This window comes from Orussus abietinus, unplaced genomic scaffold (assembly GCF_000612105.2).
Source record: "Orussus abietinus isolate OABI.00-Male unplaced genomic scaffold, Oabi_2.0 scaffold46, whole genome shotgun sequence".
NCBI classification, from domain to species: domain Eukaryota; kingdom Metazoa; phylum Arthropoda; class Insecta; order Hymenoptera; family Orussidae; genus Orussus; species Orussus abietinus.
Window position 1 is genome coordinate 752,894 of NW_019394349.1, and position 14,284 is coordinate 767,177.

Here is a 14,284-nt window from a genome sequence, read left to right on the forward strand (position 1 = left end):
ATGGGCCGCCTGCAAGTGACTTTACACCGCGATCAATAAACAGGTGACAAATGCAGGTGGTGCACACCATGCCGAATATTTGTTCGAGCCAGCTAATCGATCGATATGTCCCTGTTCCGCACACCTCTCACCTTAAATTTCGTTTTACAGATTGATTTTAATATCACCCATAAAAAAATATACTCTACAATAGTTATCTATTTTCTTCCTACTTTCGATTGCCATTACTTGAGATTAAGACGAATCGTACATCGCACAAGGTTTAAATGGGTGAAATCTCGGTCCAGAATTAACTTACAGGTGTGTATATTATGCATTAGAGTTAAAATTAAAAAAAAAAGTATTAGTTCGCTTCGGAAGGTACATGTAGAGCGATTTGAATCGCGCGCCCTGGCGTTACCAGTCACGTGATACCCAGAAGGCATTGCGCCATCTTCAGGTGGTGCCAACTTGCGTCGCCATATTTCTGGCCGCCGCAATGTTCGTTTCGTGTCGCGTTAGTGAATCAATCAATCCGTAAATGCCGTAAACCTCTACGAGTTTGATACCAGTGAGTACCAGATTATTTTCTACTAGTTGTAGGTTAGACTTAAGCGTTATCAAGGCGAGCGTCGTCGTTATCGAGGAAGGGAGTCCAGTCCGACGACGGGGTGCCAGGGATCGAAACCGATCCGCTCGTTCCGGGCTATGGAGATGAGAGGTGTCCCTAGTCTTTCCCAAAATCGATAACCTCTCCTTTAAGCCCGGCTCTCGAGAACCGATGCTACAGATTTTCCGCAATTCTTGTAAACGGACGATCTTCCAAGCACGCGCACTCTACGACGCGAATCGCGCTATTCGCAGTGCCACTGTGAACTCTTACCATGCTCGTACTTTCATTTCTACATATTTGAAGCAATGCTATTACATTGTCTGTTAACCGTGTACAAATTAATACGCTAAGCTCCTTACTGAGAGGAAATTCACTCTTTAGAAGGGTCTTGACGATCCCTGTTTGGTTGCGAATCTATGCCGATGGCTGTACCGAGTTGCCATTAATTAATTGGCGTTGCAATATGGCATATGTATTGACCCCATGTGTTCAATACTGAATTACCATTGTATTACTTTAGCTCTTTCATGATGGAGCGAAGGGTGCAAAAGCATTCGTTTGATATTTTGAATTACTTTCCAATCTATTGTAAGCGTAACTGTAGATAACGTTTGCTTCTCTATGTAATCGTTTTCTTGGAGAGAAAGAGGGAAAGTGATTATATCGATGACTTGGGAGAAATGTTTTTAGAGGTGAAGAGCAAATTTATATCTAAGAACCGTAAATGGAAACCGTTACATTTTAACTGCTCTTATCGAATAAGTATGAATACGATAGTCTTTTGAATGCTCGATAAGAATTATAGAAAAATTTTCAATATCTTAATAAGTCCTGGTGAAAACTTGTTTTCATTGCTAAACGTTGACTCATTATACCGATTCATGCAATGCCAGAACATGTGCATTTGCTGGGATTATAGTCGTACAATTATGTGTGATTCCCCTATGCCATTTATGAACGTTAACAAATGCCGTAATGCAAAACTCCCTGTAGCAAATGCTATGATGTCAAAAAAATTGTTTACTCAAGTGCGCTTATATCTTGAATCTGTTATACACTGGAATCATTATACGTTGTGTGTATTATGATTTTATATTTCAAAATCATCTATCGAAGTTCGTAAGAGTATTGACTTTTACGATTAAACTTGTCTTTGTGAGATTTTATGACATGTCCGAAGATGTTTCAAACATCTGGCTTTTTTAATCTACGATATATTTCCTGGTGTACATTTCCTTGCGAATATTCTTAATCATCGAAGCAATTATTTTCAAGCGCAGCATTTGGTGCCATTTTTACACCATAGAGTTAGAATTAGAAACAACAATTGGTGTTTCTTTTATTTTCAATTACCCTTATCGTCGTATTGGTACATTAGGATTTTCAGTCGAAAAGGAAGTATCGCACTTCTTCGCAATTTGCCAAATATTTACTATATATAATCTACATTACATACACATATTTAAGCTTATTACGTCCCACACTTTATGTTTTGCGCGATCCATAAATTATACTATTTATTCCCGAAGCCTTATTTTGTGATTCATTATTTATACCAATGTCAATGTATTCCGAGACAATGATTTTTCACAAACATTACCAATTTAAATTACATTTACCGATTAACCTTTTACATTAGGGTGAGTGTCCAATGATTTGAATATGCATACTGCGTGCAAAACTAGCAACCAACTTCTGGTGCGATCTATCATGACTATACCGAATAAAATTTGTACGTCTTACTAGGTACCGCAATCTTACAATAAACATTTTCTCTGAACATGAAATAGCGTCCGAACGGACAGCAGCCCTTAAAAAGTCAACGACATGTGCTAACTAGCAAACTGTACGCTAGTCTGAGAAAGGGTTTTAAAAATGCAAAACTGGAACCAATGGCAGTTACCACCAAGTACCGTCACAACTTCAATGCCTCAACCACCAGTGGGTTACAGTACCCCTGGGACGGACCCCATGGCAATTATGCAGGCTTACATGCAATACTACAGTCAACCAGTAAGTATAATTACATATCAGCCCTTCTCTAAAAATTCCGTAAAGAGATAGCGTAACGTGTACTAACCTCAAAATTAATTCGATGATTAAAAAAGGAAATGAATCATTACGGTAACTGGTAATACGCACCATTTTTATGAAAAACATGTATACCGGATTACCTTTTGAATTTGTTCCTACTCTCTTTTAAAGTGTAGTAACTTTTAATGTAGTAAAAGGCAGAAATTACCTCCAAAAAAATGGCATATTAAGAATCAGAATATTTTTTCAATGTGTCGATTACAAGGCAGTGCTTGCATTTTGCTTAGGCACCCAGTGGATATACTCAGGAGCAGTGGGCTACGGCTCAACAGCAAAACTGGACTCAGTGGCAACAGTGGCAACAACAATTTCAACAATGGCAAGCTCAGTACGGGGAGAAGGTACGACTCGAAGACTACCACTTTCTTTGGGAATGTTTAAAAAAAATAAAGTGGATTTAAATCGTTACCATTCTCCCTGGAAATTCTATCAGTTACTCTTTGGTTCTCTCTTTCAACACTCGGCACTTCTACATCTCGGAGAAGCAACCTACAACGAGCAAATGAAAATTGAAAAGAGCATCCCCTTTCTTTTCTTCTCCTATTTTTGCTGTTTAACAAGACTAGAGTCTGTGCACTTGAACCTGGAATGCTTTATAATTGTGCCCTTCGAGTAACTTCACAGTGTCGAGTAGTCGATTGAATAAGTCCTGCATGCCTGTAGTAATGAAAATATCTGAGGAACCTTTCGATTTTGTTCCAGTACCATGAGACAATGAAGCAGTTTTCCGCTCAGAATATGCCAAACGTAGCCAGTCAGGCACCGCCGTTGCCCAATGTACAACCCCCGCCCTTACCGAAAGACGATGCCGTCAAGCCCCCCTTACCCCCCGATAATATGTACAAGTACTCGAGTATGCCTCCGCCACATCAGAACGATCTTCCGCTATTTCCCTCGAAGCAACCGGGAACCGGTGGGGCACCGCTTCCGCCGAACTACACCCCGAATCCGCCGCCACCGCCGAAGCAACCACCGTTGCCTGCTGATAATCGCCAACCCTCGAGCAACGAGGTAGTGTTAGGGGAGAAACGAGCAGCCGGCTCGGCCTCCGAGTCGGCCAGTGCTAAGAAATGTAAAATCGACGACGAAGAGCTGACCGAGGCGGAGAAGACCTTCGACGCCCAGTTTAAACAGTGGGAAGAACAGTTTAACAAGTGGAAGCAGCAGAACGCGAACCACCCGGACAAGGTAAGTGCTCGATCGGATGTGAGTACTCGTAAGTCGATAACTCCGGTAGGTCTATCTTGAAGTAAATGGGGGACCTCTCTTCAAGGCTCGATTCCACGTTTCAGACGCAGTACAAGCAGTACGAGGCCAAGTGGACGTCCTGGCGCGAGAAGCTGATCGAGCGAAGGGAACAGATGCGCCGGAAACGAGAGCAACAGAAGCAGGCGGCCGCAAGGGCGGAGGCCGAGAAGAACAAGAACCTGCCAGGTGGCGACAAGATTCTGAATATCCTATCCAGCACCGAGAACCAGGGCCTGCTCAACAACCTCCTGGGGATCGGGAAGACCCTCGGACTGACCGGGAAGCAGGATATCTCCGTGGCTCCTCCACCACCACCGGACACTACCACTGTCACCGGACACTCTTCTTCGATGTCGACCACCTCTACAGCGCAGATGACCTCGATACCGGCCCAGCCGATGATCTCGCAGGTTCCGACCATGTCCACCAGGTCTGTGGTCCACGACGTCGGCCAGACCTGGGGTGCCCAGCCCTGGAACGTTCCCTACAACGCCGGAATGACGATGAATAATTTTGCACCCTTCCAGCAGATGACCTCCATGCCTCCACCGCCGATCTCCATGTCGCAGACTCAGTTGTCACAGCTGAGTCCACTGCCCCCGACGAACTTCTCCCAGCCCCCGCCAAATATGTCCACCGCCCCGCCCAGCATGTCCGGCATGCCGAACGTATCCACCATGCCGCCTAATATGTCTACCATGCCCCCGAACATGGCCATGCCCAACATGGCGAACCCTCCGCCCTCGGGCATGTCGAACCCACCGCCGAACATGGCCAACCCGCCGCCGAACTTCTCCCAGCCGCCTCCAGGATTCGGGGGGTCCGATATGAGCAAGAACAAGGCGCAGAACTCGGCGACTAGACCGCCTCCTGGAGATGGTAACTACGGCATGAACAAGGAGTCGTTTCATGGAGCAGATGGACGGTTTGGACAGGGAGAGAGATCGGGACCTGGCAATCAGTTCGCACCTGGGAGTGATAACTATGGGAGAGGAGGGCAAGCGGGGAACTTCGGGCCCGATGATCGAGGTGGCCCCAGGAGTCAGTTTGGTCCTGGGAACGAACAGTTCGGCAGGGATCAGGGCAGAGATTTCGGACCCAGTGAACGGTTCAGGCAGAGCGATGGCTTTGAACGGCAGTCCAGGAACGAGCAATTCAACCGGGATGAATCTTTTGCGCCGGGGAATAAGGCCGATTTTGGGAACAATCAGTTTGGAAGGGACGGAAATCGCGGTGGTCAAGATAAAGATAACTTCAATCCGAGCGAGCGATTTGGAAGTGGAAGTGGCCCAGGATTTCCGGCGAAAGATCAGTCCGGGCCTGGGAACGATCGTTTTGGGCCCAATGATCGCTTTGGGTCGGGTGATCGTTTCGGGCCCAACGATAAGTTCAACCAGCCCAACGAGCGCTTCGGCTCGGACAATGATCGGTTTGGTCAGGGTGATGAGAATGCCGGTCAGGATAACTTCGGTTCTGGGAGTCGATTTGGAAACAGTGGTGATCGATTCGGCCCTGGAAGCGATCGCTTTGGGCAGGGTGGTGATCGATTCGGTCCTGGAAGCGATCGTTTTGGGTCCGGCGGTAACTTCGGCCCTGGGAGTGAAAATGACGATCGCTTCGGATCCGGCAGATTCGAGAAGGGTAATTCGGATCGCTTCGATTCCGGAGACGCCAGGAGAGGAAATTTTGGGAACAGCTCCAGAGGGTTCGGCAGAGGCCAGTTCGACTTCTCCGACGAGGTGGCGCCGGAGCTGAAGAAGCTGATGGAGAAACGCAGGACGGCGATGGATGCTTTTAAACCCAGGGGGAGTTTCCTCAGCTCGGACCCCAAGTTGGATGTTGGATCGCTTAGCGAAAGCTTCAAGAAAATTACCGGGGACTCGCCGTTTCTATCGCGCCCGTCCAACGAGAGCTCGACGTCGAGGGGTCCCGAGAACTTTGGCTCTCGGGGACCAGGGTTCGGCGCCGAGTTTGGGCCCCGCGGTGCGAGTAACTTTGGGCCCCGTGGGCCTCCTGACTTTGGGCCGCGAGGACCAAATTTTGGGCCACGAGGACCCAGCGATTTCAGACCCCGAGGGCCCGGGGACTTTAGTCCACGTGGGCCCAGTGATTTTGGTCCCCGTGGACCCGGCGATTTTGGGCCTCGTGGCCCCAGCGATTTTGGGCCTCGCGGGCCCGGCGACTTCGGGCCCCGAGGACCACCTGATTTTGGGCCTCGGGGACCCAACCACTTCTCACCGCGAGGGCCTGGGAATTTCGGACCTCGTGGACCCAGTGATTTTGGGCCCCACGGTCCTGGGGACTCGGGCCCTCTCGCTGCTTCTGGGCCTGCCAACCCCGAAACGGTTGGCCCCGAACAAATCCCCTCGTGTAACAGTGCTCAAGAGGAGATCTCTATGCGACAACCAGGTGACCCTAATCAACGCCCATTGGAGGAGGCTAAAATGCCTACCGAGGCATTCTTGGAAGGGCCTCAGGGCCCCGGTGAAACCAATATGGAGGCGCAAGGGAATATCGAAACCGGAGCCGCACGCGATAACGAAAAACGTGGACAAGCTTCGGGCATTGCTCAGAGAGAAGGTATCGACTTTGCGAGGGATATCAATCTGGACGAAGACCCGAACAGTGTGCAAAATCACGTCCCTCCGTTAGAGATGCCTCCGTGGATGGATCCCCAGTTTCCAGAAATTCCGCAGGTCAAACCGATCGAGGGGCCCAATCAGGGGCCAGGTGAGGCGTTGGAAAAGCAATCGGGCCCGCAGGGAAATTCTGAGAAAACTGACGGTTCTAGTGGGACGGCTAATCTGGATGTAAAAGTGGATGCACCGAATGAGAAGTCGGACGCATTGCCGTTCATGGGGGAGAACGATCCGAAACCCGAAGACCTGAATATGGAGCCCCCACCGGATCTACCGAATTTGGGTCCCATGGTTAGCGGGCCCAATGAACCCCCTTTCCAAAATTCTGAACTCGGCAAGGGTGAGAGTCCGTTCAAGGAAAGAGACCCTGACCAACAAAGGGAAGACGGACGTCAGCTCGAAGAATTTAATTCCGGGCCCAGAGACATGCAATTCAGGCCCATGGGGCCCACGGGCCCCAGAGGACCCCTCGATGGAAGGTTCCCTCCTTTTGGACCTCGCGGGCCCAACGATGGGCCGTTCGGCAGTGCGCGTTTCGGTTTTCCGGGACCCAATGAAGGACCTTTTGGGCCCCGGGGCCCTAACGATAGGTTGTTCGGCCCGAGAGGCCCTCAAGATGGGTCCTTCGGGAGTCGGGGGCCCAACGATGGACCGTTTGGGAGCAGAGGCCCAAGAAATGGACCTTTCGGTCCTCGAGGTTTTAACGATGGACCATTTGGAACACGGGGACCTGGGGACCGATTCGGGCTCAGGGGTCCCAATGACGGGTCTTTTCGCTTCAAGAGTCCTGATGTTTCATTTGGCTCGCGGGGTCCTAACAGTGGGCCGTTCGGCTCGCGAGGACCAAACGACAGACCTTTCGCGCCGCATTTTGGTCCCCGGGGCCCAAACGACGAACCTTTTGGTCACCGAGGTCCCGAAGATGAACCATTCGGCCCACGTGGACCCATAGACAGACCCGACTCACAGAAACTGAGAGAACCTTTTGAAGGAGGCCCCGACGTTGGGCCACGGGATCCCAATGCCTCGCAGGGCCCAAATAATAGGCCTCAGGGTCCGGCTGCAGATTCCGTGAACATTTTGCGCGATCCTGAACATGGAAAAGGCGTTTCGCAAGATGGTAACGCCGAGATAGAGCTTCGAGATAATAGCGACGGCGCACTAGATGGGCCGCATGTGCCAAGAGGCCCCAACGATGGGCCCCCCGGACCCAGAGGTTCCAGAGATGCATCACCCATGGTACGCGGTCCCAACGACGAAGCTCCTGGACCTCGAGATCCCGGTGACGGGCCTTTCACACCTAGAGGTCCCTCGGATGGATCTCCGGGACTTCGGGGCCCTACCGACGGGCCCTTCGCCTTTAGGGGGTCCAACGGCCCGTTTGCACCCCGAGGTCTCAACGACGCGCCGTTTGCACCTCGCGACTCGAAGGATCCGCTTCTTCGAGGTCCTACCGAGGGGCCCTTCGGGCCCAGAGGATTTAACGAGGGCCCGTTCAACAGAGGCGACGGACCGTTTGGCCTTCGAAGTTTCAAGGACGCCCCATTCGGCCCACGAGGAAGCGACTTCGGGCCCCGGGGATCGTTCCGCGTTCCCTTTGGACCCCAAGGGCCCAGAGACGGGGGTCCCTTCGGTCCCCGAGGAGGCCCAATGGGCCAGTTTGGACCCAGGCCTCCCTTCGGTCTCAGATCACCCATAGGTGAGGAGTTCCGTCCGAGAGGGCCCCCCGACGGCGACATTGGGCCCAAAACCTCCAACGAGGGCCCTCCGCAATCCGGCATTCCTTCTCTGATGGGCCTGAAATTCGATGTCCCCGGCAGCATGGACCAAGGTAAAGAGTTCGATCCGGGGAAATCAACCGACAGGACCTCCTCTCCGGTCAGGTCGCCATTTGCGCCTGATGGGCCCGACCGCCGACCCGGGGGCCCTGGTCCAGGGGGACCGTTCGACCAAAGACAACAGCCCTTCGGCCCCGGGGGCACCGAATGGAGGAAATCCCTGCCACACAACAAATTCGGGGACTCCGACCAGCGGCAGAATTTTGACCCCATCGGGCCAGGGGAAGGGGACCTACATCCACCACCCGTTCAAGACGTTGGCCGAGTCCCTTTTGGGGAGAATCGCTCCTCTTTGTCCGGTCCAATCGATGATAGGCTGGGGCCCCCCAAGGACAGGCCCAGATTCGGGGGCCCTATGTCCGGTCCCTTCACCAGGCGCAACGGAAACGTCCATCCTGGCTTCAGGCGACCTCCCATCCACGAGTTCTGCATCGAGAAGCAGTTCAACTACAACCATGGCGGCACTGCATCCGAGTGCATGGACGACGAACATGTTCCGACCAAGGTGATCGACTATGCTCACGTTCCCAAGACGACGGTCCAGGATTACGCGACTCCTGCACAATGCTTCGACTATGGCCATGGGAACCTGAAGCCGGTGGTCCCGGAACACGAGGTCAGTCCCCAGCAAGACTTCAGGAACTGGGAGGAGACCGAGCAGAACCTGAAGGAGTACTCGGAGAAGATGAGGACGTACGAACGGACCCTCAGGCAGAAGGGCCTCTCCAGGGTGGCGGAGAGGAAAGATACCAGGTCCAGGGAGAGGGACAGAGACGATAGACCTAGAAGAGAGGTCGACGACAGGGAGTACAGGGACAGAGATCATGCGAGGGAGGCGAGGATGAGGGAGTACGACAGAGAAAGGGCCCGGGAGAAGGAGAGAGATAAGGAGCGGGAGAGAGACCGTGATAAGGATCGAGATAGGGAGAGGGAAAGGGACCGAGAGAGGGACAGGGACAAGAGCGACAGAGACCGCGACAGGGAGAGAGAAAAGGAGCGCGACAGGGAGAGGGACAAGGACCGCGATAAGGACGACAGAAGCAACGGCAAAGGTAATTTCGTCCTCGATTGTTTATCCGTGACAGTGAACATGTGCCGGAATTAATTTCTCCCACTCTGTGATCGCTTCCGGTCCTTTCCATAAGTATGAAAAATCCAATATTTTTCCGGTATCTCGATTAGAATGAATTATTCCTTGAGAGGGATCTTCTTTACGTCCGGGGGCGTCTCGCCGAAACTTGGGAAACTTTCCTCCGGGTCGTTCCAATGTTTCGGCGAGGGGTCCTATCGGGAATGAACGCTCGAGAAATGCGGATAAGTTTATTAATCATATTTTTTCCTGTAAATAGAGAGAGGCCGGGATAGATCCGAGAGGAGTCGCAAGGACGCCGGTAAAGATTCTTCCAAAGAGGACGAAAGGTAATTACATGGCTTAGATCGCTCCAGAATCGACGAATAAATTCGTGGGCTTGTTATGATCAATCATTTAGTGGCACGAGGTCGCACCTGAGATCGATGGCCGGAAATGCTTGAGAAATTAATTCCTACGGTGGACGGATTTATTCCCGATTCTGCCGATCGTTCGAATATCTACTCTATGGATCATAGTATTCCCTACTAGGACGTATTTTGAAAATGTATGGATCTTTACTAGATCTAAAGGAAACATTAGCTGGCAGGACGGCCCACCGAAGAACGTCGTCGAGGCGCCGTCTCAGGACACCAGGTACGCCCTCAGAATCCCCCCCCCTTTTTTTTTTTCTTTTTTCCCCATATACCCACAACTTGTCGAACTTTCTTTCCCAACTTTTGCGCGCGAGTCCACGCTAATTACTCGTGGATTACCCCTAATTCTATATTATTTAGTCACGAGGTAATCGATTTTTCACTAGCTCCTTTACGACCTAATTGGTAACGCGCAAAAAGCATACCGATGGATCACTTTGGAAAAAATTGCAAACCACTCGTGGAGATGAATTATTTCCTCGCCATTGCGCAGGACGTTTCTCGATGACAGAATGAACCAAAAGAAAAAAAAAAATGAAAAAACAATACCAGGGGCTGTTCTTTCGGACTCGGTACTTAATTCTGGTTGCCGCTCATTCGTGGGAATATGCTGAATTTCCGAATTTTGAGAAGACCGACTGGCCGAGACGTGGAAAGATCCTTGGCCGATTTCTTCCCCATTTTTTTTGGGAACTTTCCAAAAGAGGAGGAGCGGATAGGTTTTTGGCATCTCACCTGGAGTTTCTTGGATTTTTCGAAAATCGTTACATTTGTCTAAGCGAGGCCTTGTAAAGCGATGTTTCGAGGTCGTTGAATGCGCGGTGGAGTTTTTAATTTTCTTTTCTCTACTTTTTTTTTTCTTTTTTGTTCACACGTCACGCCATCGTTTCTGCTTATCGCGCATCCCCTTTGGCGACCTGGAAACATTGTCTTATAAATCTCGGCTTGCGCAAATCTCTCCCTTTTGGTGGATGCTCTTCGCCATCGATCAGCCTGTCGATCGGCGAAAAATTCGGAGATTCTGTCCGTTTTGTTCACACGATTTTAGGCGATCATCCCTTGGGACCACTTGACTTTTTAAATATGTTTAACCCTGCCATTTGGCAGTGCCTAGAAATTTATTTGCCTCGGCGATCCCCACCTCTCCGACCCTTCTTGGATATTGAACTTGAACTAGCAACTTTAGTTGTCCTTTGATGATTTTGTAACGAGGACACCTCGCGTGTCTCCGCTGTTTCTACTATTTCTATAAAACGATTAAGGCTTTAGGCCTAGGGATAATGACGAAAGAAAGTGTCCGATTATATTCTGCGGTGTCCATTCGTCGGCGTATACGCGAACACCTTGCGCCGAATCGCTCGGCGATGGTCGGTAGGATTTATTAATTAATAGATTATGAACTGTGTATTTAATGATTGCGACTTGTGGGGCCACTCCTCATGTTTCCAAAACTCGGCCCTCGTGGCCAATTTCTCGGATAAGAGATTGCATTACGCCGTTTTATCGCACATCTTTGCGAGGTACTCTTATGTTGTCGGATAAGCTTTCCGGATGTGACGGTGTTATGGTCGTCGGAGAGTCATTTTATTCGTACATTAGACTCGTATGTGCTACGCGGATGCGTGCATGTACGTCGAGCTGGGACTATCGAGGACCCTCGAGTAATGGGGTGCATTTTGTTGCAGTGGGTTGGCGAGCAAGAAGGATGCACCCCCGGAACCACCGAAAACCCTGGAGCTCCCGAAGACGCCAAATTGCACGATGGTCGACGACCTATTGTGCCCACCGGGTCGTCAGAACAGGCCTCCGAAGATTGTCATCATCCTGAGGGGCCCACCGGGTAGTGGGAAGTCATTCGTCGCGAAATTGATCAAGGTATGGAACGCCATGGTTATTGTTATCTCTCTCCCCTCGATAAGACTGATAAAGCGTCGATTTTTTTGGTACCTTGCAGGACAAAGAGGTCGAACAAGGCGGCTCCGCTCCGAGGATTCTCAGCCTGGACGACTACTTCTTGGCGGAGAAGGAAGTCGAGACGAAGGATGACAATGGGAAGAAGGTCGTGGTGAAGGTGCGGAGGAAACGACGCTTTGTTGGGATTAAACAAGGAGGAATGACGATATTTATCTACGGATTTGCAGGAAATGGTGTACGAGTACGAGGAAGCCATGGAGCAGAGTTACCTTACCTCGCTCACGAAGGCGTTCAAGAAAAATATCACCGACGGGTTCTTCAACTTTATCATCCTTGACAGTATTAACGAGAAGATATCGGATTACGAGGAGCTCTGGAGCTTCGCGAAAACGAAAGGGTTCAGGGTAAGTCGGGTCCTGGTGCATGAGGTCGGGTCGTTACACGGTCGCATCGTGCGGTTAATACTTCGATTCGTTATTCGTTTTAGGTATACGTCTGTGAGATGGAGATGGACGTTCAGATTTGCCTCAAAAGGAATGTCCACAACCGCTCGGAGGACGAGATCAACAGGATAGTGGATTATTTCGAGCCGACGCCGAGTTATCACCAAACTCTGGACGTTAATTCCATGTTACAAGAGCAAGCCATCGAGGAGGTGCGAGCTTGAAATTTTTCTTATGTATATTTGAACGTTCACGGGGTCATGGAAATATCTGACGGAGTTTTATCTGTCCATTCTTAGGTCGACATGGAGGACACCCATCAGCCGGAGCCTGAGCTGGAGCAGAATCCGGTCACTGACGATGGTCAAGACAGTCAAGACGACAAACAAGAGTCAACGGTAAGAATGGCCGCTGACAATACCTACTGTTTCTATAGGGTGACGTATTAACCGTTTGCCTCTGTTCTATTCAACTCCAGGAACTCAGCAAGTGGGAGAGAATGGAAACCGAGGATAAATTAGGTGGGCACTGTTTAATTATAAAATTGTAAACCGCTTGGAAGGTAGTTAACTGCGATCCATTCAACGAGAGCCGTTTATAATCGCGAATTATTATTCCACAGACCGACTGGATGGGTTGGCGAAGAAGAAGAACGACAAGAAACCTCAGACTATGGAGGACTTCCTCCAGGTGCCCGACTATTATGACATGGAGGACACCTCTGGGAAGAAACGAGTAATATATTTATACATGGACGATAGAAATTTATGTCGAACTACGTTGACGATTTTTTTTAATAATATTTTAGGTCCGATGGGCAGACCTTGAAGAGCGGAAGGAGCAGGAGAAGATGCGCGCCGTTGGCTTCGTAGTTGGTCATACGAATTGGGACCGCATGATGGATCCTACCATGGGTGGAAGCGCGCTCACACGTACTAAGTACATATGACCCAAGTTTTTACCTAGAGCTTCTAGGCAAAACTTTTGATCGACCCGACTCGTCGGAAGTCGTTATCACATCGTCACGATCACACTTCAATCGCGGGCCAATTGTCGAGAGACCTCGTTTTTTGCCCGTGTCGTTAATTTTTAACCATCTGATTCATCCTGTGTACATTTTATTTTAACTAGGTTCCTCGAAGCTTCTTATAGTATTTCTATTCAAAATTAGACGGGCAGTGGCGAATTTGCGGGTGGTCTGGCTATAGGAAATAACAATTGGCATTGATTTTTAAGTTCACCGGTGCATGGCGTGGAGGACAAAGTACCCGAGATATTGGCTGATTTTTTTCCCGAATTTTGTATGCTTTGGAATTCGTCTTACGGATACATTGATACGTTTCTATTGCAGGTTTTTTCCAATGTCCTAGTGACATGTTAATAAACACGCGCCATAGTGCTGGATGTGAAACGCGAACCTGCCTGCAGGTTCCGAACTCAGTACGCGTGGTGCAATTATAATTGTAGCATTTAGAGATTCAGCTTCGATATACAAACCGTGTACCGAATTGTGACTAAGGTTGTGCCCGATGAAATGTAATTATTGTATCATAGTGGATAACTAACCGAAATGTCCTGTAAACGGGACCCTTCTACGATATGTTTACCGCCGTTCATGTTTCTTCTAAGGAAATGAAAAAAGCAAACCGGTGTATCGTAATTGCTTCCAGATAGGCATACGCTTAGATTAATTTCACGCCGAACAGTGCACGTAAGCTCTTGCGAGTCGTTACAAAGAGGAAGTGTCTTAAGGAACGTCACTGTTATCCACGTCAGAGTTTATCCCTTAATATGGTTAATACCTTCATATTCCTATTACCTTCCGAATACGTCACTTTTTCATCTACGTTCGGTTAAGTTTGAATGAGATGCACGACATTTTGTAACTAGCAGTAGTGACTCATATATTAAATCGATGAAACATGATTCACGAGATTAATGACTATCTTGCCTATTTTTGGTACACGCCGTTTTGACTCGCGAGAACAACAGACAACACTTAAAATTAAT

The 14,284-nt window shown here is 49.4% G+C and overlaps 1 protein-coding gene across 2 annotated transcripts; it reads left to right on the forward strand.

The window, feature by feature from the left end:
- Window positions 1-457: 457 nt before the first annotated feature.
- On the forward strand, window positions 458-14,200 carry LOC105702130 (collagen alpha-1(VII) chain). 2 transcript variants are annotated; one of them, XM_012429452.1, is made up of 16 exons: window positions 458-550; window positions 2,383-2,605; window positions 2,914-3,027; window positions 3,389-3,874; window positions 3,979-9,463; window positions 9,761-9,830; window positions 10,066-10,137; window positions 11,603-11,792; window positions 11,872-11,988; window positions 12,059-12,235; window positions 12,319-12,486; window positions 12,574-12,672; window positions 12,753-12,795; window positions 12,897-13,009; window positions 13,083-13,213; window positions 13,626-14,200. In XM_012429452.1, the coding sequence occupies exons 2-16, from the start codon at window positions 2,468-2,470 to the stop codon at window positions 13,642-13,644; spliced, it is 7,422 nt and encodes a 2,473-aa protein (XP_012284875.1). In that variant the 5' UTR covers window positions 458-550; window positions 2,383-2,467; the 3' UTR covers window positions 13,645-14,200. The 2 variants fall into 2 exon arrangements, with proteins under 2 accessions (XP_012284875.1, XP_012284876.1); XM_012429453.1 differs by lacking the exon at window positions 10,066-10,137.
- The last annotated feature ends 84 nt before the right edge of the window (window positions 14,201-14,284 follow it).